Source organism: Lepidochelys olivacea, assembly GCF_965140295.1.
Source record: "Lepidochelys olivacea isolate rLepOli2 genome assembly, chromosome: 1".
Taxonomy (NCBI): Eukaryota; Metazoa; Chordata; order Testudines; family Cheloniidae; genus Lepidochelys; species Lepidochelys olivacea.
In genome coordinates, this window is record NC_140411.1 from 98,294,733 (window position 1) to 98,317,215 (window position 22,483).

The window sequence follows — 22,483 nt, forward strand, 5'->3', positions numbered from 1 at the left end:
AATCATGAAAACAAAGGGGACAAGCTGTTTGACTAATTCTGAGGAATTTATAGGAAAAACACAATGGTAAAATTTTCAAAAGTGTCTCACTGACTTTTAGTTTAAAGAACTCAGGGATCTCAAAATATTCCTTAGCACCTTCTGTCCTCAAGAATCTACCCTGCTGAAAGGAGTTAAGCTGCCAAAAGCCATCCATAGGAGTTTGAGAAGCAGACATTGTTTTAGAACAGGGATTTTGATATTGTCCTTGAGAGTGGATGTGACTATCTTCTGTATATGGGATGACATTTCACTATTTTCAAAACTGATTTTGGCACTTAGGTTCCTAACTCTCACTGAAAGTCAATGAGATTTAGACTAAGTGCTCATCATTTTTGAAAATAAGATTTGGGCACTTTTGAAAAATTTACTTTTAATTATTATAGTTTTATGAGACTCAATAATAGGAAGGGAACAGAGGACTCATTGCAGGTCATCTCCATGCCAGTACATTCTGCAGCATCAACCAATCAGCCCTTAACACCCATGAGAATACACAGGTTGCTAACTTTTAGAAGATCTGGCCACGCAAGTATGTAGAAAAAACTGAGTTACTAATAATTTTCTGAGCTTATGTTTGCAAACACAGTATACTAATTCAACTTCGCATTATTGTGCAGTGGTGTACCATTATCAAAGGAAAGAGTAGTATCACCTAGGATTAACTTAGGTTAAGTATGGAAACTAGAAGTTTATCTGTAAGCAGAGACTGAAGAATGAAATCTCCTCCTCTGGAGAAATTCAAAGATAATTGACCTCTTTCAAAGAGTTCCTTTCCTATTGTTTTCAATGGGACTGAAGCCAAAAGCTGCACAGCTAAGAGGCCTTTTTTCAAAGTGGCCACTGTCTTGCATTGTTCCCAACAGGAGTGAAGCCAAGCTGTCCCAAGAGAAGATGGTGGCCCACTCTGTCATCAGGAAGTAGAGATGAGCCTGTGAGGAGCACAGGAGCAGCCACGGAGGCGGTAGGCCATCTTCACCAAAGGCAACCTGTTGCCTCAGTCCCACTGAGAAAAATAAGAGATGGCAGCCATTTTGAAAAAGCATATTGTGGAATTCTGAGCAATAGAACGTTCTCCCCTCTGCTGAGGGAGAAACTTTCAGTTATGAAGAATATTGGCAAAAAAAGACCCTTAATCCTAAAATTTTTCTTCAAGTTTACCCAATACCCAAATTTTCAATGAATTATCACTACATGGGAAGTTTGAACACTCTTTGTTATTCCATTACGAAGACCATTTGGGACCAAAAGAGGTCTGAGACAGGATTCTAAAATTTCCTTAAAGGACCCAGTATTTAATTACATTTTAACACAAACTAATTAATAGCTTTCTAAATTCTCAAAAAAATTAATTCTGCACTTCAAAAATTAAGTGCTGTAATTTTGAGGAGGCTCTGCTGGCACTGAGTCCCTGCTGCAACTGGTGCCTCCACACTGAAGGGAAGAATTTAACCACAAAAATATAGTTGCAGCTTTAAGAAAAATAAGAAATTTGCAGTTAGCAGTAAATATTTAAATAAAATAACATTGTGTAACTCCTTATCATATCTCCAGAGAAAATTAATATACAAGTATTTGATGCAGTGTGATATACTACAATATTACTCAAAGCAAACTCAAGAGACCTTGCTGTTGAATTTTAAAGCAAGTACTTCTCTAGTATGAATTCTCTCCTGAAATATAACAGAAAGGAAGCTGTAGAACCTCCCCGCAACCCCCAGAAACATAGGTCTATTGTACTTTAGAGTACTGTAGTGTAATTCAGATATTTTCCAAAGTACTGTATACAAATAAATGGGATAGTCTATTTTGGAACAAGGTCATGCCATAGGAATCCAAAACGCCACAAATTCCAACATAAAGTCAAACATTAAATCCAAAAATTTGTTTTGGCGACGCTAAAATATTGATGGAACAGTATATATATCCATCAAACATCAAATCCAAAAATTTCTCAGTTTCTCAGTGTACCTTGATTCGTCGTATGCTGATCATTGCCTCAGATGCTCTCTCAACAGCCGCAGGGAAGAAGAGAGTGACAGTCAGTCTCACTGCACCATATAGTGACACCGCCATGAACACCCGACTTGCAGAAATAACATTGCCAAGTAGGACATATGTCATGAAAGTCAGAAAAACTGTTATTTTGCTTGCAACAAAGAACGATGCCAAGTTCAATCCTCGAAGATAGGAGCTTTTAAGAACCATGGAAATCTCCTTCCTAAAAACATAACACAAAATAGTTTCAAAGCTATGACTATATTAGACCATACACACAGGCTCACTCTCATCCTGGACTTCTTTTAATAATAGGAAAACACCCAGTTTCAGCATTTTGTTGTTAACTGTTGGGATATTTTAATTGCTTTTATGCAAGGATACATGATGTTAAAAATAATGTACTCAAGAATGATTGCTAAAACAGTATTGCATTTGGCAAATAGTAATAAAATAAAACAATAACACAGGAGCTTCTAAATAGGGCTTAGAATAATATTTAAATGCAAGGTTCTTCACCAACAGCTATAGGAAAGGAAAGCTCTAAATAAGACTACTTTTTTTCCAAAGGAGGAAGAGCAAAATGAAGTGCTTTCTTGTATCTAATTTAATCAGGATACAAAGCATCACTTTGAGAAACTGATGCAATTCTGAAAAAAATATACGAGTTCAGCTATGGAATGCTGGTCCAAATGAACTTGTGTAGCTAGTTGGTTGCCAATTCCTCTGGCTGAATCACAGGCCCCGCAATGTTCCCTGTTCTTGTTCCAGATCCTTCACTGGATTTGGGCCCTATTCCTAAAACTGCTGATCTAGTTCCTGACAGCTGTGATCCACAGCTGTGACCTCTGTGCCAGCTATTCTGCCAACCATTACACTACCAACCCGGTGCTGGGCGGACCGATTCAGTTCATAGGAATACAAGGCTGTTCACCTAATTCATCTCCCCGTAGAGATCTGAAGGTTGCTGGAGCATATGTTTTCCAAACTAAAATTTATTTTCAAAATCTTTAATTTCCATTTATAAATTAGTCATTCAATATGGAGGTTGAGAGAGCACTGACAGAAATGCAGGGAGAGACACAGAAGCTGCAGCAAGCAGGAATTCTGCTTCTCCCACCACAAACAGCAACAGGCAGAGGCTCCTGAATGAAAAGGTTTACAGATACCAAACAGTTAGGGAAACAGTGAGATTGCAGCCCAGAGATCCAGCCCCAGACTGGTTAAACTACAGAATGCCACCCTTGAGAAAGGTCTCAGAGTAGTAGCCGTGTTAGTCTGTATCCACAAAAAGAAAAGGAGCACCTTCTTTGTGGCACCTTACAGACTAAGAAATTTATTTGAGCATAAGCTTTCATGAGCTACAGCTCACTTCATCGGATTCATTCAGTGGAAAATACAGTGGGGAGATTTATATACACAGAGAAAATGAAACAATGGGTGCTACCATACACATTGTAACAAGAGTGATCAGGTAAGGTGAGCTATTACCAGCAGGAGAGCAGGGGTGGGGTGGGGGGAGGAACCTTTTGTAGTGATAATTAAGGTGGGCCATTTCCAGCAGTTGACAAGAAGGTCTGAGGAACAGCGGGGAGAAATAGTTTTACTTTCTGTAATGACCCATCCACTCCCAGTCTTTATTCAAGCCTAAATTAATTGTATCCAGTTTGCAAATTAATTCCAATTCAGCAGTCTCACGTTGGAGTCTGTTTTCAAAGTTTTGTTGTTGAAGAATGGCCACTTTTAGGTCTGTAATTGAGTGACCAGAGAGATTGAAGTGTTCTCCAACTGGTTTTTGAATGTTATAATTCTTGACGTCTGATTTGCGTCCATTTATTCTTTTACAAAGAGACTGTCCAGTTTGGCCAATGTACATGGCAGAGGGGCATTGATGGCACATGATGGCATATATCACATTGGTAGATGTACAGATGAACGAGCCTCTGATAGTGTGGCTGAATTGATTAGGCTCTATGATGGTGTCCCCTGAATAGATATGTGGACACAGTTGGCAATGGGCTTTGTTGCAAGGATAGGTTCCTGGGTTAGTAGTTCTGTTGTGTGGTATGTGGTTGCTGTTGAGTATTTGCTTCAGGTTGGGGGGCTGTCTGTAAGCAGGGACTGGCCTGTCTCCCAAGATGTGTGAGAGTGATGGGTCATCCTTCAGGATAGGTTGCAGATCCTTGATGATGCGTTGGAGAGGTTTTAGTTGGGGGCTGAAGGGGATGGCTAGTGGTGTTCTGTTATTTTCTTCGTTGGCCTGTCCTGTAGTAGGTGACTTCTGGGTACTCTTCTGGCTCTGTCAGATGGGTATTGTAGTTGTAAGAACGCTTGATAGAGATCTTGTAGGTGTTTGTCTCGGTCTGAGGTGTTGGAGCAAATGCGGTTGTACCGTAGAGCTTGGCTATAGACAATGGATCGTGTGGTGTGTCCTGGATGAAAGCTGGAGGCATGTAGGTAGGCATAGTGGTCAGTAGGTTTCCGGTATAGGGTGGTGTTTATGTGACCATCGCTTATTAGCACCGTAGTGTCCAGGAAGTGGATCTCTTGTGTGGACTGGTCCAGGCAGAGGTTGATGGTGGAAATTGTTGAAATCCTGGTGGAATTCCTCAAGGGCTTCTTTTCCATGGGTCTAGATGATGAAGATGTCGTCAGTGTAGTGCAAGTAGAATAGGGGCATTAGGGGACGAGAGCTGAGGAAGCATTGTTCTAAGTCAGCCCTAAAAATGTTGGCATACTGTGAGGCCATGCGGGTACCCATAGCAGTGCCGCTGATTTGAAGGTATACATTGTCCCCAAATCTGACATAGTTATGGGTGAGGATAAAGTCACAAAGTTTAGCCACCAGGTTTGCCGTGACATTATCAGGGATACTGTTCCTGACGGCTTGTAGTCCATCTTTGTGTGGAATGTTGGTGTAGAGGGCTTCTACATCCATAGTGACCAGGATGGTGTTTTCAGGAAGATCACTGATAGATTGTAGTTTCCTCTGGAAGTCAGTGGTGTCTCAAAGGTAGCTGGGAGTGCTGGTAGCGTAGGGCCTGAGGAGGGAGTCTACACAGCCAGACAATCCTGCTGATTGACAAGCCTGAGATAATGGGGCGTCCAGGATTTCCAGGTTTATGGATCTTGGGTAGCAGATAGAATACCCCTGGTTGGGGTTCCAGGGGTGTGTCTGTGCGGATTTGTTCTTGTGCTTTTTCAGGGATTTTCTTGAGCAAATGGTGTAGTTTCTTTTGGTAACCCTCAGTGGGATCACAGGCTAATGGCTTCACCTGATGGCTACACTTCAGATGGACACAAAAGGAGTCTAAGTATAACCTCTGTAGGATTCTAGATTTATAGCTAAGGTGAGAAAGGAAATCCCATGCTACTCCCCAGAGAAAAATATTTTGCAGGTTAAAGTCAGGAGAGCCAGTAAGCAGGACTGCAAGGATGAAACTCTTTATCAATAGAGGACGTCTGATTAATAGGCAATAAACCAAATGTGAAAACAAGAAAAATGGTGATTCTGTATTCACACTTACAAAAAACCAAATTAATAAACATCAAAGAATTTTTTTCTGCCCTCAAGACAAACTCATATGGTCACCCCTTATGCAGAGGTGAAGAAAAAAACTACAAAGCTCTACAAGGATTCTAGGAAATTTCTGGATTTTAAATCCAAAAACTTAAATGAATTTAGATCAAATACCATGGCATAAATTTCAGTGAAACACGGATTACCTTCTTAAACTGCTAACTAATTCTGAAAATGATTTTTCCCAGGCATACATCTTTATTATCCTCATACTAGCTATGACTTCATTCATTGTCCTAATCCTGGCATCTGTCAAAGCTGCAGTTCTGCTCCTGTAATTAAAAGAAAAAGTTCTCAGATTCACAACAAAAGTGACTGTTCAATCTGTACTGTTACACTTATACAATAAACTTTGACATGCAGTAAAAACCTGGGTTTTGTGTTCTCATCTATGCAATTTCCAGTGAATAGCCTAGCATTTGTCTACACCAGGAGTACAGAGCATTGCATGTACCCATATATACAGACACTGTGATTATATGCCCTATTTTTAAAAAAGAAAATGTATTTTTGCATGGTTAAGAATAACTGAAATATATTTTGGCCAGAGTAAGAATATTTGCCAATAAAAAAAGACAACCTGATAAATAAAATGCCTCTCATCAAGTGTAATATACAATATAATAGAGATTTTCCAAACGTATTTAAAAGACAAGATAAAAAAAAAGGGAAGGAAAAATACTGGACATTCAAGAAGTAAATAATCTGAGTTGAAAATGCCAAAATATAAACATTTCTCCAAGACAGCAACTGCTTTTTCTGCCAACACAAAGTGGGGAAAGAGGCTCTTCTGAAGAGGTCAATGAATGGGATTGACCTGATCTTGGTTACTTCTATGGCTAATTCTGCCTGAAGTACAGCATAACTCACGATATGGAGCATTAAAAGTAATTAGTTATAATTAGGCCTGGTGAGAAAATTTTCATCAAGATTAAATTCTTTTGACAAATGAAGGGGAAAAAAATGTGAACTCTTGTTTTCTGACCAGCTTAAAATATAATAATATTCTGTATCCAGAGCTCTTGACACCTCACACGCAGGTCGTATAAACTCAGTTAACAACTACCAAAACCAGCAGTTTCTTCGAGAAGCAGTAGGACAATATGAGAGGGAAAGCAGACCACCTCTAATACTACAGGAAAGGACAGTGGGTATCTATTATACTGAAAGCAAGAATTGTAAGGAAGAAATTTTCTTGTAAATACATATATTTCCAGACTTTACAACTTAAAATCACCAGGGATATTTCCAAAAATAATATAAAATATTGGTACAAAAGTGAAAGGAAGTGATAACAGGAAACAATGAGAAACAGTCACTATTTGTTGATAACTGTATAAAATATGACAGCAGGATTTGTTGTTTAGGTTGCATTAAGCATATCTATTCTAACCCCATATTTCCTGTTGCTTATAACCAGGGATTCTAGACATCCATTTGCCATGGAAAAACATGGAATTTGCATTTTTACAGAGAATCTTTAGTTTTTACATTTTGTGAATAAAAACCTATGTAGTAGAACCCCATTTATCCGAGCCTCCATTATCCAGCTCTCCGGATTAACCGAACCAGGACTGACAGCCCGAGCCCCAGGCGACGGGACTCCCGCTGTCAGCCCCAGGCAGCGTGGCTCAGGCTTCAGCTGAAGTTGCAGCCCTGCTACCCAGGGCTGAGGCTCTCCGGATTATCCAAATTATTGATTATCTGATCTGGCCCCAGTCCCAATTAGACTTGATAAAAGGGGTTCCTCTGTATCAATAAAATATTGTGTTCAACTGATACCCGTACATATTGTGGCTAGGGAAACTATGGTACAGTGTTTTATTTTAATTGTGGAAAAACACAGACTTTTTTTTTTAAACAGAGAATTTTGGTTTCGTTTTTCTTGTTAGCATGGAAAATTAGGATCTCTGCTTATAACTAAGGTCCGAGTTTATCATGGTGAACAAATTTAAAAAAAAACAGCTTCTTAAATGATAAAAAGTCACCGTTTAAACTGGGGAAAAATTAACACATTTTTGCGTATGTATGAAATGGTTCCCTATTTTTAAAGTATTCTAAAACCATATTGAATTCATTCATGTAGAAAAGAAAACACAGTAAACATAAAATATTAATAAATTCTTATTTACAGTAGGGTTTATTTTGACGCATCATGTGCTAAAATTTTCCACCGTTGCTACTACCAGCTCAGCTCCACTAACAGCAGGAACTATTGGAGCACTAGTGTAGCCAAGGCACTAGCACATCAGGGCTAGACAGCACATTCTATCTCGGTGCTCCAACCACTGCTACTACTGTTGGAACTGGAGAGAAATTTCAGAGAAAATAGGGTTGTGTATGCATAGCCAAAGAAGCCGTCCTGCAAAGCATTTTTCTTTCATATAAAAGTTGTGTTTAGAGATGACAGGATATCTGTAAAACCATGTCACTTAGGAATATAGCACATGATGTATCAAAATAAACCCTACTATAACCTTTTATAAGAATTTATCAATATTTTATGTTTACTATGTCTTCCAAATGTAAACAAGGTTTGCTAGTAGAACACAGGAAGACGATATAGTATCAGTTACTCTTGTTTCATGTCAGGAAGATTAATAATAAAAAATAATCCTTTTCATGGTTTTTAAACTCCCCCAGTGAGGGTACATATACACAGCCAAAGTAGTGAGTCTCAGAGCCTGGGTCAAGAGACTCGGGCTCGCGGGGCTTGCACTACTGCACTAAACACAGACGTGTAGACATTGCAGCTCAGACTCTGAAGTCTAGGGAGGAGGGTAAGCTTCAGAACCCGAGTTCCAGACCTACACACAACTTAAAAGCTCTGTCCAAACAGCTATTTTTAGTGTGGTGGCATGAGCCCAGTGAGCCTGAGACTGTTAACCTGGGCTCAGAGGACACAAAGTTAAGTTTCCTATGGTAATAGTCCTCAATGGGAGCGTCTTCAAGTGTTCCAGTGAAAATTAGTTTTTATTTGAATGAGTTATTACCCATTGCAAAGTCATATTTGCGCACGCACACTGGAGGCCAGATTCTCACTAGTGTAAATCAGAGTAGCTCATGGACTTCCATGGAGCTATGACAATTTATGCCAACAGAAGACCTGGCCCCAGATTTTAAAAAAGAACAGATCTAAGCTCAGCACATGCACATGTTAGCTGTGCTACGCATGCACTCACGCCAAATTTAGGTGTGAAAAGGAAATATACCGAAGGTTTCCTATAGACTTCCTAAACTATGCATGAGAGGGTCCCTTGTATAGTCCTCATAAAGTGCTTACACTCGAAGTCAATGGCAAAACTCCCACTGGCTTTAATGGTAGCAGCCACAGTGCATGAGACAGCGCATAAGAGTCGTGCCTAGCCCAATAGTGGAATTAATCTTTTCTAACTTTTTCTCTTTTAAATCACATAAAATATTACATTTTTAAGTACATTTAAAGAGAATGCTACCATTACATAGTTAAGTCCTGAAAAAGTCTGGAAATTATAATGCTAAGATTGCTCACACCATCTGAAGGTTGTTCCCATGCGTATATTTACAATACAGTCTTCAATTTCATGATGACAAACTGTTTCTCAAATAATGCGGTATAATACATACATTTTGTATAAATGTTTATGTGCGGCTAACAGTAGTACCATATAATACAGTGTCCCAGAGACCACAAAGGTAATTTATATGACAAGTACACCAGTTAGTCTTATTCAAGACATTACAGAATAAGGGTCCCATTCTGAAAAATAGGCATTGAAGTCAATGGTACTATTTGCATGAGCCAAGTTACTAATATACATAGATATTTGCAAGACTGGGGCAGAAGTATAAAATGCTGCATAATAATGAAAGTTAGCTTCTCATGTAGAGCCCACCTAAACTTGTAGCAGTGGCTCCAATCCTGCAATTAGCTCCACGCAGGTGGACCCCTGTGCCCAGGCAGAGCCCCAGTCACTTCAATGCCCACACATAGCTCATTGCAGGGTTGAAATCTACTTCAGCTTCATTCCCTGAACTGCAAATAAAGAAAGACTTATGCATATGTGTGCAGATAAGTATCTTCCTCATCAACATATTCCTTCCCCTGTGCTGAGCCTAAGCAAGGATCTGCTGCTGGTTGAAAAACATTGAATATTACATGGCCACTGACTAATTATTACATTATTATTACATAATATTACATTATTAATAATGTAAATATTATGTAATATGTAATAATATGTAATAATTAGTCAGTAATAATATGTAATAATATGTAATAATATTATTACATTATGTAATAATATTACATTATTATTACATAACTTAGAGAAGATAATTTCTCACCTTGTTGTGTGACCTTGGTCAAGTCACTTAATCTCTCTGTGCCTCAGTTTTCCCATCTGTAAAATGGGGATAATAATGCTTACCACCTTGAAAAAGCACATTGAGCTCTATGGATGAAATGCACTATGCAAGTGCTAAGTATTATAATGACTGTTAATATAAAAAAGCCTAAGTCAGTAAAGCTAAATTGGATCATTACAAGAATGAAAACAGTGCAAGTGTATAGACTGAAAAAGTTATTAAAACATGGTACATGTATGTATAACTAAAGTTGTGGGGAAAAAACTGTATTCATAGATTCATAGATACTAAGGTCAAAAGGGACCATTATGATCATCTAGTCTGACCTCCTGCACAATGCAGGCCACAGAATTTCACCCACCCACTCCTGCGAAAAACCTCTCACCTATTATTTTATTATTTGAGAAATAGTAAACGACCATGTAATTGAAGACTGTATCATAGTGAACATGCACAAGGAACAGCATTCTATGGGTAACTCAAATTTGGTAATTTCCAGACTTTTGAGTGCTTAGCTATGCAATAGCAATGTCAGTTTGACTATTTTCACAATATTCTACCTTCAACCAATCTTAAAACAAATTAAAACGTCAGTACCTAGCCATATAGTTTTTATTATATAAAGACAAAGTAGGAAACTATTCACACTATAACAGGTTATGGCACAAAGAAGAGCCAGGCCAAGCTCACAGACATCCACTCGTTACTCAAATTAAAGAGCTTTAATAACATTCTCAGACAAAGCTACCTACCAAATGCTTCATTAAAACAATATGTGTATGTGTTCAGAATATGTTTGTAAAATAAGTTATCTATTAATTTAACACATTACTAGAACTTTGCCATTACAAAAGTTTGAAAGTTAGGAAATCAGACTACTGTAGTTTAAAAAAACCTCTCTTTTCTCAATATGTGATTTTTTTTGGAGGGGGGGGGAGGAGAGGAAGCTGGTGGGGTGGGGAGAGCCATAAGGTCTGAATCCTGGTTAGAAAGCTACTGCAGAGCCACTATACATAAAAACTCTTCCTGTTACAAATCTTGCACCACTACTGGAGTCCTCAGGAGCCCATTGCCATCCCCCCCCACCCCATTGTTTCCTTACACCCTCTCCCCACTTTCAAGACCCTGAATCACAGGTGCCATTCTTACAAATGAGGAGCCTTGCATAGGAATCTTTTTAGAGCTTCTGACTGCAACATCTTCATCATCCTCAGAGGTCAAACCTTGTGAAAAACCAAGGCACTCTCTTTTTCATGTTGCAAGGAATAATAGTATTGTCCACAACAATCCCAGTCCCTAAATGTCCATGCAGCGAGATATCAAGGTCAAGATTTTTCAAAATATTAGACTTCCAAGTCCATATGTAGGCAAGCAAATAAGCAACCTGATTTTCAAAAGGATTTGGCACCTAAGCAGGTCCCAGTGACTTTAATGGGATTTGCTGGATGCTCAGCACTTTTGCAAATCACATCTCTTATTTTAGGTGCTACTTTTTGAAAATATTGGCAAACAATTGGAAATTGAACAAAGGGCCTTGCCCATGGCAGTTTTGACATCAGGCCAACCAAGCACATGCACTTTGAAAACCTGCACAGGTAATGTGCACCACAAAAGTTTACCTTACCTTAGTGAAGAAAACAACCTCCCAATACAGGTTTGTAAAGGAAGTAGAATAATCAGAATTGCCATTCCTGCAAGGCATGATGGGCCTATTTCAATCCAGAGAAGAGCAGTCACTGCTATAGCTTGAAGTGGTCCAGCCCATAAAAAGTGTAAGAAAATTGTTACCTGCACAATTAGTTAAGATATAAAAACAGCTTTTAGCATTAATTGAAAAGACAAAAATACAAACAATAAAACGCTTATCAGCAGGGAAATTTTATATATAAATATATATAATATTCAATTTTAAAATATAAATTTTTGCATGCTTTGTGCTTCTGGTAGACAGTCTGAAAAATAAGCCTGCAGAAAGATTATGGTATGCAGGCGAGGGCGGGGAGAGAGATTGATTCACAGCCCAGTTATTGAGAGAGAACTAAATAATGGTTTTAAAAATCAGTATCCTCAGATAGTTAGAGTGCAGGCATTTGCATAAATGGGAAAACTGTACAATTATGCATCAGTAACTTTAGAGTACCCTGTATTCCAAGACAATTCCATGAGTATAACATGTGTCCTGTCATTTTCTTGCTTCATTTACAAAACATATAATTGTCCGCCAAAACAGTTCAGCTATTTCTGAGAACAAGGTTCAGGAAAAATATGTTTTGCCCATGTTAAAAATTCCACCAGCCTTTTCTTTGAGAAGCTCTAGCATTCCTTTTCTTTTGGAGCAGGGACTTGAAATGTGGCAAGGAGTGGCCATTGTATCAGAAATGTGCCTTTTGCCATCTCCAGGAAAATCCACCCAAATTTGCTCAAGTAATAAACCCTTGAAAAAAAATCACAGTTCACACACGCTGAACAGAGACTTGTTAGAGTTTAAGGTCTAAATCTCTGAAGAGTCTATCCTCACTGAACATGCTCCAGCCTCCCACGGGTCCTAGTGCTGAACATATTGCTCACGGGCCATCACCACAGAGCCTATAAGGAAATCAATAATCTGTATTCAGGGCAAAGTTTGAATAGTGCACACTAAATAAGGCCTACGGCCACAGCTGATTGATGAGGATAAAACAAAATACTGACTGCCTGTTCATTCAGTGAGTTCCATCCTTCCTATGCACTGAAACTGATAGGGGTTGTGGAAAATATAGTATGTGCTGATGTAATCAGAGATTGTACGGCATTTCCTAACTTTTGAATGCTTGACTTTGCAACTTTAATAATGTTCTTTTAATGTAGTTTTTTGTGGAGGTATTTTTTAAACTTTTTGTTTAAATTTAAAATATTCTAGTCAAACACACACAACATTAGGGTGCTGCCTATTAATTCAACAGCAACACTGCCTTCAGATATCAGTTCAGCTCAGGATACCTTATCATAAAGCATGGAAGTGTTTCCCAGTTTTTACAGTAATCCTGGTTGAATTGCAGCTTAAAAGCTAAAATGAAGAGTTTTAAATGTGTTTCAGTTCACTCAGCACAACCTTTTAAAAACTAAAACCAAAAGCATCTCAAATAATTCAGTCAATTGCAGAGTTGCCTTTAATACACTTACATGCACCAGCACTACGCCGGGTTTATAAACACAGCAAAAATATCTACACACAAAAAGAAAACAGATTTTTTCCCAATTTCAAGAAGATATTGCTATTAATATGTTTGGTAAAACCACCTTTAAAAATCAATACTAAATTATGAGCCTCAGTTGTCACTTTAACAATGATTGTAAAGTAAAACCTCATATGCCACCCCTCAAATATTGCAGCTTGGACCCATCTCTCATCTCCTTACCAGAATTGTCTAAGACCACCAATAATAAGTCTCACCTGATCAAATTTGTTCACATCATTTGATAAAAGATTTACTATTTGACCTGTGGTAGTTTTTCCCAAAGCTGTGTTACTGAGACGAAGTGCCTGAAATAGAAAAAAAAAAATCAAGCATTCTTAAATTATTTTAAATTAACTACCACATTGTATGATATCAAAATAGATGCATTGTCTCTTCTAAAGCCTAGATGTACTACTGACAAATCCGGCATCAGAGCTATGAATTATGAGGTATTTTTAAGATGAAGACACATGAGAATTCTTGGAACTGCAGTTTAAAGGCCTCAGTTAAAACACGGGCTGGTGATTAAGATTTGGCTCTGAAGTAGAAAACACATATAGAATAATATATTGGGGGGAGGAAGCAGAATTGATATTAAAAATCTATTTCCCTCTGCATTTCCAGAAGTAACTCAGAACATGAAACTAATATGGCAAAATATTAAACCTGAACCAAAACCCCCCACATGCATCCCTCCGTCAAGAACACTTGAGCAAAACTAGACTGGAAATTTCTATCCTGAAGACTCAATTTGACCAGCTGACGCTTTGCCCCAATCTTCCAATGATAAGAATAGAGAACACTGCAAATACTAAAATACGGGTACTGTAAATATGAAGATGCAGGGGGGAAAATGCCAAGACTTTTAATGATGCCCACTGTATACTTGAAATATATCTTTAAGAGGCAGATTAAATAGTTATTGGAGTTGTTATTTATATTGCATCACTACTGAAAATATTGCCGGTGCTTTCCAAATAGTCTCTTCTCCAAAGAGCTTGCAATTGAAAGCCCTCCTGATCCTGCAAAGACATAAGCATGTGCTCATCTTCCAGCAAAGTAGTCTCACTGACTTCAGGATCTGGGCCTAAATAGGAAAGACAGACAAACCACCATTCAACCAGTAAAATGTCTGAAGTGGTCTTAGGTACAAGTCTTATTAGTTATGTTTGTGTGTTACGTTCCACCAACTCTCCCTCCTTTTTCTAGGCACCCCAGCTAACCTGCTTCACTAGTGCAGCCCCAACTTGCCCACCCTACAAAGATTCAGGCTGATATCCTCTGAGAAAGCAATCAGCCAGACATTTCCCATATTAATAGTTTAGTTTCTAAAGGCTACCTAGGGCTTGGAGAAGGTGTACACAAGAGCACACCTACAGCACACCTGCTGCTCACTCTATCATTCTCTGCCACTGGTATGGGTGGGAGAGAACCCTCCCTGTAGTCACTGGCAGCTCTTGCAGCTTAACTGCTCTCAAATTAGCATGGTTGTCATAAAAGAAATCTCAGAGAAACATTTACATTTTCCCGACAAAAAGAACCAGCCTAGACCTAAGTCTAGAGAAGTGGCAATGTCAAACACCAAGCAATGGCCTTAAGCTTGTAACCAGGCTCCATCAAAAAACCCTATTTTAGCTCTCTCCCAATCCACTAAAATACTGACTGGGAATGTTGGTTTGGCCTGAAAATTGCCAAATTTACTCTAAAGGCAAAAGAGAATTTCTCGAGGGATTAAAGAAAATTTACCAAGGTGGGGTTTTTTTTTGTTTTTTGGTTTGGTTTTTTTTGAGTTACAGACTATTAAACTCATCATTAAAAAGAAACTCTGATTTGAAATTTTTCTATTTGTCAAATGTTTATCTCTTTCTAGCACAAAAAACAGATTGGTTAATGTCCCTTTGAATTTTCCATACAGTTACAGATCCTTGTAAACACCTGGTTGGGCTATATTTGGGCTGGGGTGGGGGGGCGGGAACTAGGCTGGAATTACATAAAATCATTAATGATTGTTATGGAGAAGTTAAGGTGAATCCTATTCCCACTGCTGTCTTCTTCTGAAATGCTGCCTTCTTTCAGATATGAACTCATTGGTCCTTTGTCCATTTCCTTCCCCCTGTTACAGGCAGTTCTACTCTCCTCTCAACCAGAAATACCATCTAAATAATACTGACATCAATCCCTGGATTAGGATTTGTTTTAGAATCAGGTTAACTAATTCTGGTCTCCCTTCTTAGATCTTTGTTCTCTCCCTGTTCCAAATTGTTGGTTGCAAGTATAGAAAGATAAAGAGATATCACGGAGGAAAGGACCAGTTTTTTTCCACTGAAGGGACCGTTGTCATGTTTTAGAGTAATTAGCCCACCCTGTCCCAACCAACAAATCACTGGTCTCACAACTTGAGCTGTTCTGTTCTTTTCATTTCTGCCAAACTGAAGAGAATCCTTAGAAAATGAAGCCAATTATTTTTAAGAGAAGCAATGCATAGATGATCTTTGTGTTACAGTATCGGACTGAGAATTAGTCATGAGACAGATTCTCGTCCCATCTTTACAACCGACTTCCTGAGTGCAGCATCTTATTACTAATACTTTTTAGTATACACAAAACATCTTTTTGGAGTTTTAACAACACAAATAGACAATGATTTGTTCTACAGATAAAATTCGTTTTCTATCACTTCAGATGAAGGGAAAGGGAGTACAAAAATTTAAGTAACTAGCATTTGAACTTCAGTACTAGGAATCTGTCATTTACTATGGTTAACAAAACCAGCACACATAATGACACACAGCCACCACTGACAGAAACTTAGCATAACAGGTGTATATTTACGACAGATATTAATGAATGCCAAAAAGAAGTATAGGGGAAATTAGCATTCAGCTTTTCTTTTAAAACTGTATATCAAGGATTTATAAAAGGTATGACCTATCCACACACCTCAAATGAGGTAACTGATTGCCAAGTTATTGGTGTTCTACCATTACCTCAATCTTTACCCTGGGGAGCAAACATTTATGAGATGAAAGAAGATTAATATTCAATTTAATCATGCCTAGAAATAAAGTACACAATGTGAACATTTTGCCTTTCCAAGCTTTCAGTCCTCCAAGTGAATTATCCACACTGAAACAAACAACACTTGCTATACAAATATTTCATGAATTTCAAGCAAAGTGTGTTATGATAATCAGTATAGTAAATTAATTCCTTAGAGATATGTTTATGTACAAGAAAGAAGTGTGCCATGTTAGAACTGAGTTCCCAGAGGATAATTTCCAAGGTATCAGAAGAGGGAGGAGGATAAATATGTGCATAAAAAACAACAATTCACCAGTCCAATGGCCTGAGACATTATTCCCTACTTTTTTCTCTCTTAGTTTACTATAAATTATGGAGTCCAAAGATGAGGATGGAGAGAGGAGAAATCTAAATGTTAACTTTAAGTGGGGGTATTACATGTTTTAGAACAGAGGACGGGTTGGGTTTTTCCCCCTCTTAAAAAGAAAGATTGATTAAAATTCAATCTGAATGTAATCTAAATATCTAATCCCTGCCTAAACTTCATTTCTGAGGCAAGGGTGAGGAGGGCACTGCTCCAAAAATTTGGAAGGCAGGTAATTTAAGTCCATCAGAGCCCCTAATTGTATAGATACTACATTCTCCCCTCTGCCACCTCCTGTATGGTTCCTACATGCAGGGCTGATAAGAGGTGGAGAAAAGAAGGGACTGTTGTACTGGGACCCTGAGGTCAGGGGGCCCCTCAAAGTGTTTTGTGTAAACAAAGTGAAATGGGAGGGAAGGCAGTGAACATGATGCGCTGGGGCCCCAAAATTTCTCTTGACAGGCTTACCTACATGGGAGGTAAAAGCAGAGAGAGGCATGGTGGCTTGAAGGCTACCACCAGCCACAAAGAAGCTACCGACAGCTAGTAAGGCTATCGCTTCTCAAAAGCCACACTGGCAATGGACGAAAGCAGCTTTTCATCCTGTGAGATGCCCAGCTACTTTCCCTGCCTGTTCTGGCCTGGTAGTCGCTACTTCTGCTTCTGTTCCACTGATCACCTGGCTCCTCTCCCTAGATAGTGATTGCCACATGTTGATCAGCACATGTAGGTGAAAAAAATGCAGACACAGGGGTAGAATTAACTGACAGGCCACAACTTCAGTAACTTAACGATGGAGAGGAGTGCTATCTGCCCACCCCTGCTCACATACCAAGCACTTAATTGGGTCCAGCAGAGAATCACAGGACTCTCACTATAATCAATAACTCAGGGCAAACCCTCTTCAGCCTAAACCCTAGGACTCAACTCATTCCTCACTCCTCTCACCCTCCCCTCCACTTGGGAGATAAAGGGTACTAAGGGTGAATTCAGACTGCAAAGACTTCAGGTCTCCCCTTCTTACAGCAACAGGTTCACTAGCCACATCCCAGGCCTCATTTACCTCTGGGACCTGGCCCTTTGAGCCTTTATTCACACTGGACACCAGGCTCATGTTGCAATGGACTAACATTTTTGTATTCGTCCTAGTTAAATTCCCATCCTATTCTTACTCCTTTTAACCTGAAATGTGTGAAAAACCCTCTGGGCCTGCCAAGAAAAAACAGTCCTTTCGGATCCCAGGAACTGGTCATCAGTCAGCCCCACAGCATCCTAGAAAGACTGCTCAATATACCTCAACTGCAGGGAGGGAAGGTGGGGCAGCAATACTGCCCCTAGGGAGGCTTTAATTTGAGAGGAGGGAGCTGTGAGAGCCAATCAGCTCCTCTAATGCCCTTCCTGGTTGGTCAAAGGGAGGCAGAGAAGCCCCTCCCCCAAGCACAATCCCACATGCACTTTGAGACATAAGGAGAGGCTTGGCTCCAGCCTGTCTGGACATGAGCTCTCCTCTTCCAGGAGTTGGCTATTCCCCTACTTGTTTGACCAAACTTCCTCCCGGCTGAGACAGGAAGGCAGCGGGTGGCAGGGGTGGGGGTGGGGGCATTCTCTCCCAATGCATCTCTAGAGTGGAGGAGAATGATCACACAACAGTCAACAGCTCCCTTTCCCCCACATCCTCTGGACCTCAGACAATAACCTACAACATTATATAGGCATCCATATACTGTTGAGTTCAGTATAAAAAAATCAATACATATATACATATGCTAACCCTGATTTTCATTAATATAGACTTATACCCTGTTCCTTCAAATGCCATGACTTCAGAACTATTACAAGAGTGAAAAATAATTCAAATACTTAATTTTAAACTAATTATTAGAAGACCTAACTTATATACACATACGTTTGAAAAATGAAAGGTTGCTTACCTTCCGATAAATCATGTGACACATCGCTACTCTCAACTTCATGCCAGCCCGTTGTACATGATAAAAGTATAAGTGGTGTGTTATGGCTAAAATCAATGTACATACAGACAAAGCAGCTGCATAGCCGTAGGCAAAATTCAAAGCAGCAGTATCAAGGGGATCAAAAATTTCAAAATAATTAATAATTTTTCCCAAAAAGACTGGTTGAATTACTTTGAGTGTTTCCTAAAAGAAAGAAGGGAGGGGGGGACAAATAGAAATAATGTATTCTGTAGTTTTCTATCCAGGTTTCTTCCAAGGCAAGTAAGAAATTTCTGGCACACCCTTCTTCCTATTATTATAATAATAAAACCCAGGCCAGTTTTTATTGCCACATAACCCAGAAGAACTAGACTTCTATATTAACACATGTATTTCAATAGTATTAAAATTAAAATATTTTAAACTTTTCAAAAGTTCTTTAAGCCACCAATAAAATGTTTCATGTCACATAACGAGTTACACAAATACAGATCTCCTTTAATTTCTGAAGATCACATGGTACTTTTTTGTGACATAGTTACATTTAGCAAAAAGCTTTTTTTATGCTTCATCCCAGGAACCTATGGATACTGTAATGTACAGCCCAGCAGCAGATATGAGCTCAGAAACAACTCTTGAACAGGAGGGGCTGGCACTATCAAAGAGAAAATGTGCTTTCAGTTATACCAGCGTAATCCCACTGTTATGCAATTGTGACTGAACGGAGAATCCTACCCAGTGTTTTCCACTTCTAGTAGTCAGAGTGTGGCCCTAGTGTATTTTTCTGAGAGCAAGAGAGAGAGAGAGAGAGAGAGATGGTTAAGGAGAGACATCCTAGTCTCTGAAAAACAAAAAGTACAGAGTTTGTAGCTGCTACTATCTGGCAGAAAGAAATTATAAATGGGGAAAGAGTTGGGTCCCAGAATTAAATCACCAGTATTCATCACAAATGCCTATTGGACAAGATTTACATTGCTATTGGGTAAAAGGATATTCAAAGATACATTGTATTGTATTTTCCATCTCTTACCTCGATCAGTGTGAACAATCCCAAAGCTAAATAGGATTTCCAATAACAAAGTATGATTGCTTTTGTTAAATATGGCGTTCTTGCTTCTTCTTTAGCTTTTTGCACCTCTTTATCCCAGTACCTAGAAAATAAAGTAAAATCAGACTGGCAAACAAGAAAAGTCTAACTTAAAAATCACCAGAAACAGAACATAATTTGTTAAAGTTGTAAAACAGAGAGTTTGGTCTATAGTAGGATTGCCAAATTATCTGGTCAGTCACTCCACATCTGGCACAACCATATACTTTCTCTTTAAGAACCTGACACCAAAATAATCTTTTTTAAAAATTTTATTTTATTGATTTATTTCTGCTTGCTCATGAAAGCCTGTGGTTAGCATTACAGGCTCATTTTGTTCCTCTGTGCTCAAGAACACACTGATAATATCAACAAACCTTGGACTAGCTGCTGATTTATAGAGACATACAACAAAGGCAGAACTAGCTAGTCACAGTCCTTGGTTTGTTCTTAGCCTGGATCAGACTGAGCCAGCTACCGAAGTTAAGGGCCAAGTCACAATAAGCCTTCCTGGCACTGGCCTGCACTGAGGCAGTGTGGAGATGCTCCACCTCGGCAAAATCCCTCTTGGAGCTCCAAGAAGAACAGAGGAGTGTGCACATCCACAGGTCGTTAGGTTGTGAAGCACGCTCTCTTATCTTCACCTGGTTATGTACTTAGGTGAGGGGGAAGTGGAATTTTTTTATTATTATTATTTCCATTATCATATTGCCTCGGAGCCCCAATCATGAACCATGACACGATTGTGCTAGGTGCTGTACAACACAGAACAAAAAGACAAGCTCGTCAGTTCAGGGACTACAATCTAAATAGACAAGACAGACTCAGGGTGGAGGAAGGAGTACAACACACAAGCAGAGAGAACAATGTGATGGTGTCAAACATCATGGAGTGGATTGCACCACCTGTGGAGCCCAGGCTTCCCCAGCAAGTGCTCCTTCCTTAGGCAGGGACTATGACTGTGCTTGACCTCTGCATTGTGGCAGGGCTGGGCACCTGCACATGAGCAAGGCACAATCTGTTCAAATCCGAATCAAAAGACAGTAAGAACACAAGTGATCATTCTGCTCATATAATGTGTTCAAGAATACACCAGCGCCACTCTACAATTGTTAAAGCACAGGATTTTCACATAAGGTGCCTCCCTCATTTCTGGAGGTCAAGTGCATTCTGCTGTGCACCAAGACCCTGTTGGTCCAAGAACTGCGAATACACCAATGTCTCAAACCTGCTAAAAGATGGCACGCTAACTTTGGGCATGCGGAATAGCCACCAGAAAGATATTATCTTGATTACTGAGATATTTTCTCTTATCATCGGGGGGGGGAGGAGGAGTGGAAATAGGGTAAAATGACAGACTCCACAGTGCAGTTTGTTGGATTTTGTGAAGTTTCTATAAGCCTTAGTCTTGCAGGCTGCTTGCTTAAGTAAAGTAAAATGAGAGGTTAAAATAGGGAAAGAACAAGTTAAAAATTACTTAGACAAGTTAGGTATCTTCAAGTCACCAGGGCCTGATGAAATACATCCTAGAATACACAAGAAGCTGACTGAGGAGATATCTGTGCCATTAGCGATTATCTTCGAAATGTCATGGAAGAGAGATTCTAGAGGACTGGAAAAGGGTGAATATAGCGCCCATCTATGAAAAGGGAAATAAGGACAACCTGGGGAATTACAGACTAGTCAGATTAATTTCAGTACCCGGAAAGATAATAGAGCAAATAATTAAGCAATCACCTACAAGATAATAAAGAGATAAGTAACAGTCAGCATGAATTTGTCAAGAATAAATCATGTCAAACCAACTCAATAGCTTTCTCTGACAGGGTAACAAGCCCTGTGGATGGTGGGAAGAGGTAGATGGGTATATTTTGACTTTATTAAGGCTTTTCAGATGGTTTTACATGACCTCATAAACAAACTAAGGAAATACAACCTAGATGGAGCTACTATAAGGTGGGTGCATAACTGGTTGGAAAACCTCTCCCAGAGAGTAGTTATCATGGTTCACAGCCAAGCTGGAAGGGCATATCGAGTGGGGTCCCGCAGGGATCAGTTCTGGGTCTGGTTCTGTTCAATACCTTCATCAATGATTTAGATAATGGCATAGAGAGTACACTTATAAAATCTGCGGATGATACCAAGCTAGTAGGGGTTGCAAGTGCTTTGGCGGATAGGTTTAAAATTCAAAATAATCTGGACAAACTGGAGAAATGGTCTGAAGTAAATAGGATAAAATTCAGTAAGGAACAATCAGTTGCATACATATATGGGAAACAATTGCCTCGGAAGGAGTCCTGCAGAAAGAGATCTGGGAGTCATAGTGGATCACAAGCTAAATATGAGTCAATAGCGTAACACTGTTTCAAAAAAAGCAAACACCATTCTGGGATGTATTAGCAGGAGTGTTGTAAGCAAAACACAAGTAATTCTTTCACCCTATTCTGGGCTGATTAGGCCTCAAATGGAGTATTGTGTCCAGTTCTGGGTGCCACATTTCATGAAGAATGTGGAGAAATGGGAGAAAGTCCAGAGAAGAGCAACAAAAATTATTTAAAAACTAGAAAACATGATTTATCAGGGAAGACTGAAAAAACTGGGTTTGTTTAGTCTGGAGAAGAGAAGACTAAGGAGGGACATGACAACCGTTTTCAAGCACATAAAAGGTTGTTACAAGGAGGAAGGAAAAAAATTGTTCTCCTTCACCTCTGAGAATAGAACAAGAAGCAATGGGCTTAAATTGTAGCAAGCGCGGTTCAGATTGGACATTAGGAGAAACTTCCTGTCAGGGTGGTTAAGCACTGGAATAAATTGCCTAGGGAGATTGTGGAATCTCCATCACTGGAGATTTGTAATGCAGGTTAGACAAACACCTGT

The 22,483-nt window shown here is 39.2% G+C and overlaps 1 protein-coding gene across 3 annotated transcripts in view; it reads right to left on the reverse strand.

Moving 5' to 3' along the window:
* ABCC4 (ATP binding cassette subfamily C member 4 (PEL blood group)) overlaps positions 1-22,483 on the reverse strand; it is a 238,221-nt gene that overhangs the window by 163,493 nt on the left and 52,245 nt on the right. For all 3 annotated transcript variants that reach the window (XM_084642483.1, XM_084642482.1, XM_084642481.1), the window contains exons 3-8: positions 19,550-19,670; positions 18,499-18,723; positions 13,398-13,487; positions 11,589-11,752; positions 5,764-5,889; positions 2,011-2,260 (exon numbers count right to left, since the gene is read on the reverse strand). In XM_084642483.1, coding sequence (XP_084498609.1) covers positions 2,011-2,260; positions 5,764-5,889; positions 11,589-11,752; positions 13,398-13,487; positions 18,499-18,723; positions 19,550-19,670 — 976 coding nt within the window. The remainder of the gene's footprint in view (positions 1-2,010; positions 2,261-5,763; positions 5,890-11,588; positions 11,753-13,397; positions 13,488-18,498; positions 18,724-19,549; positions 19,671-22,483) is intronic.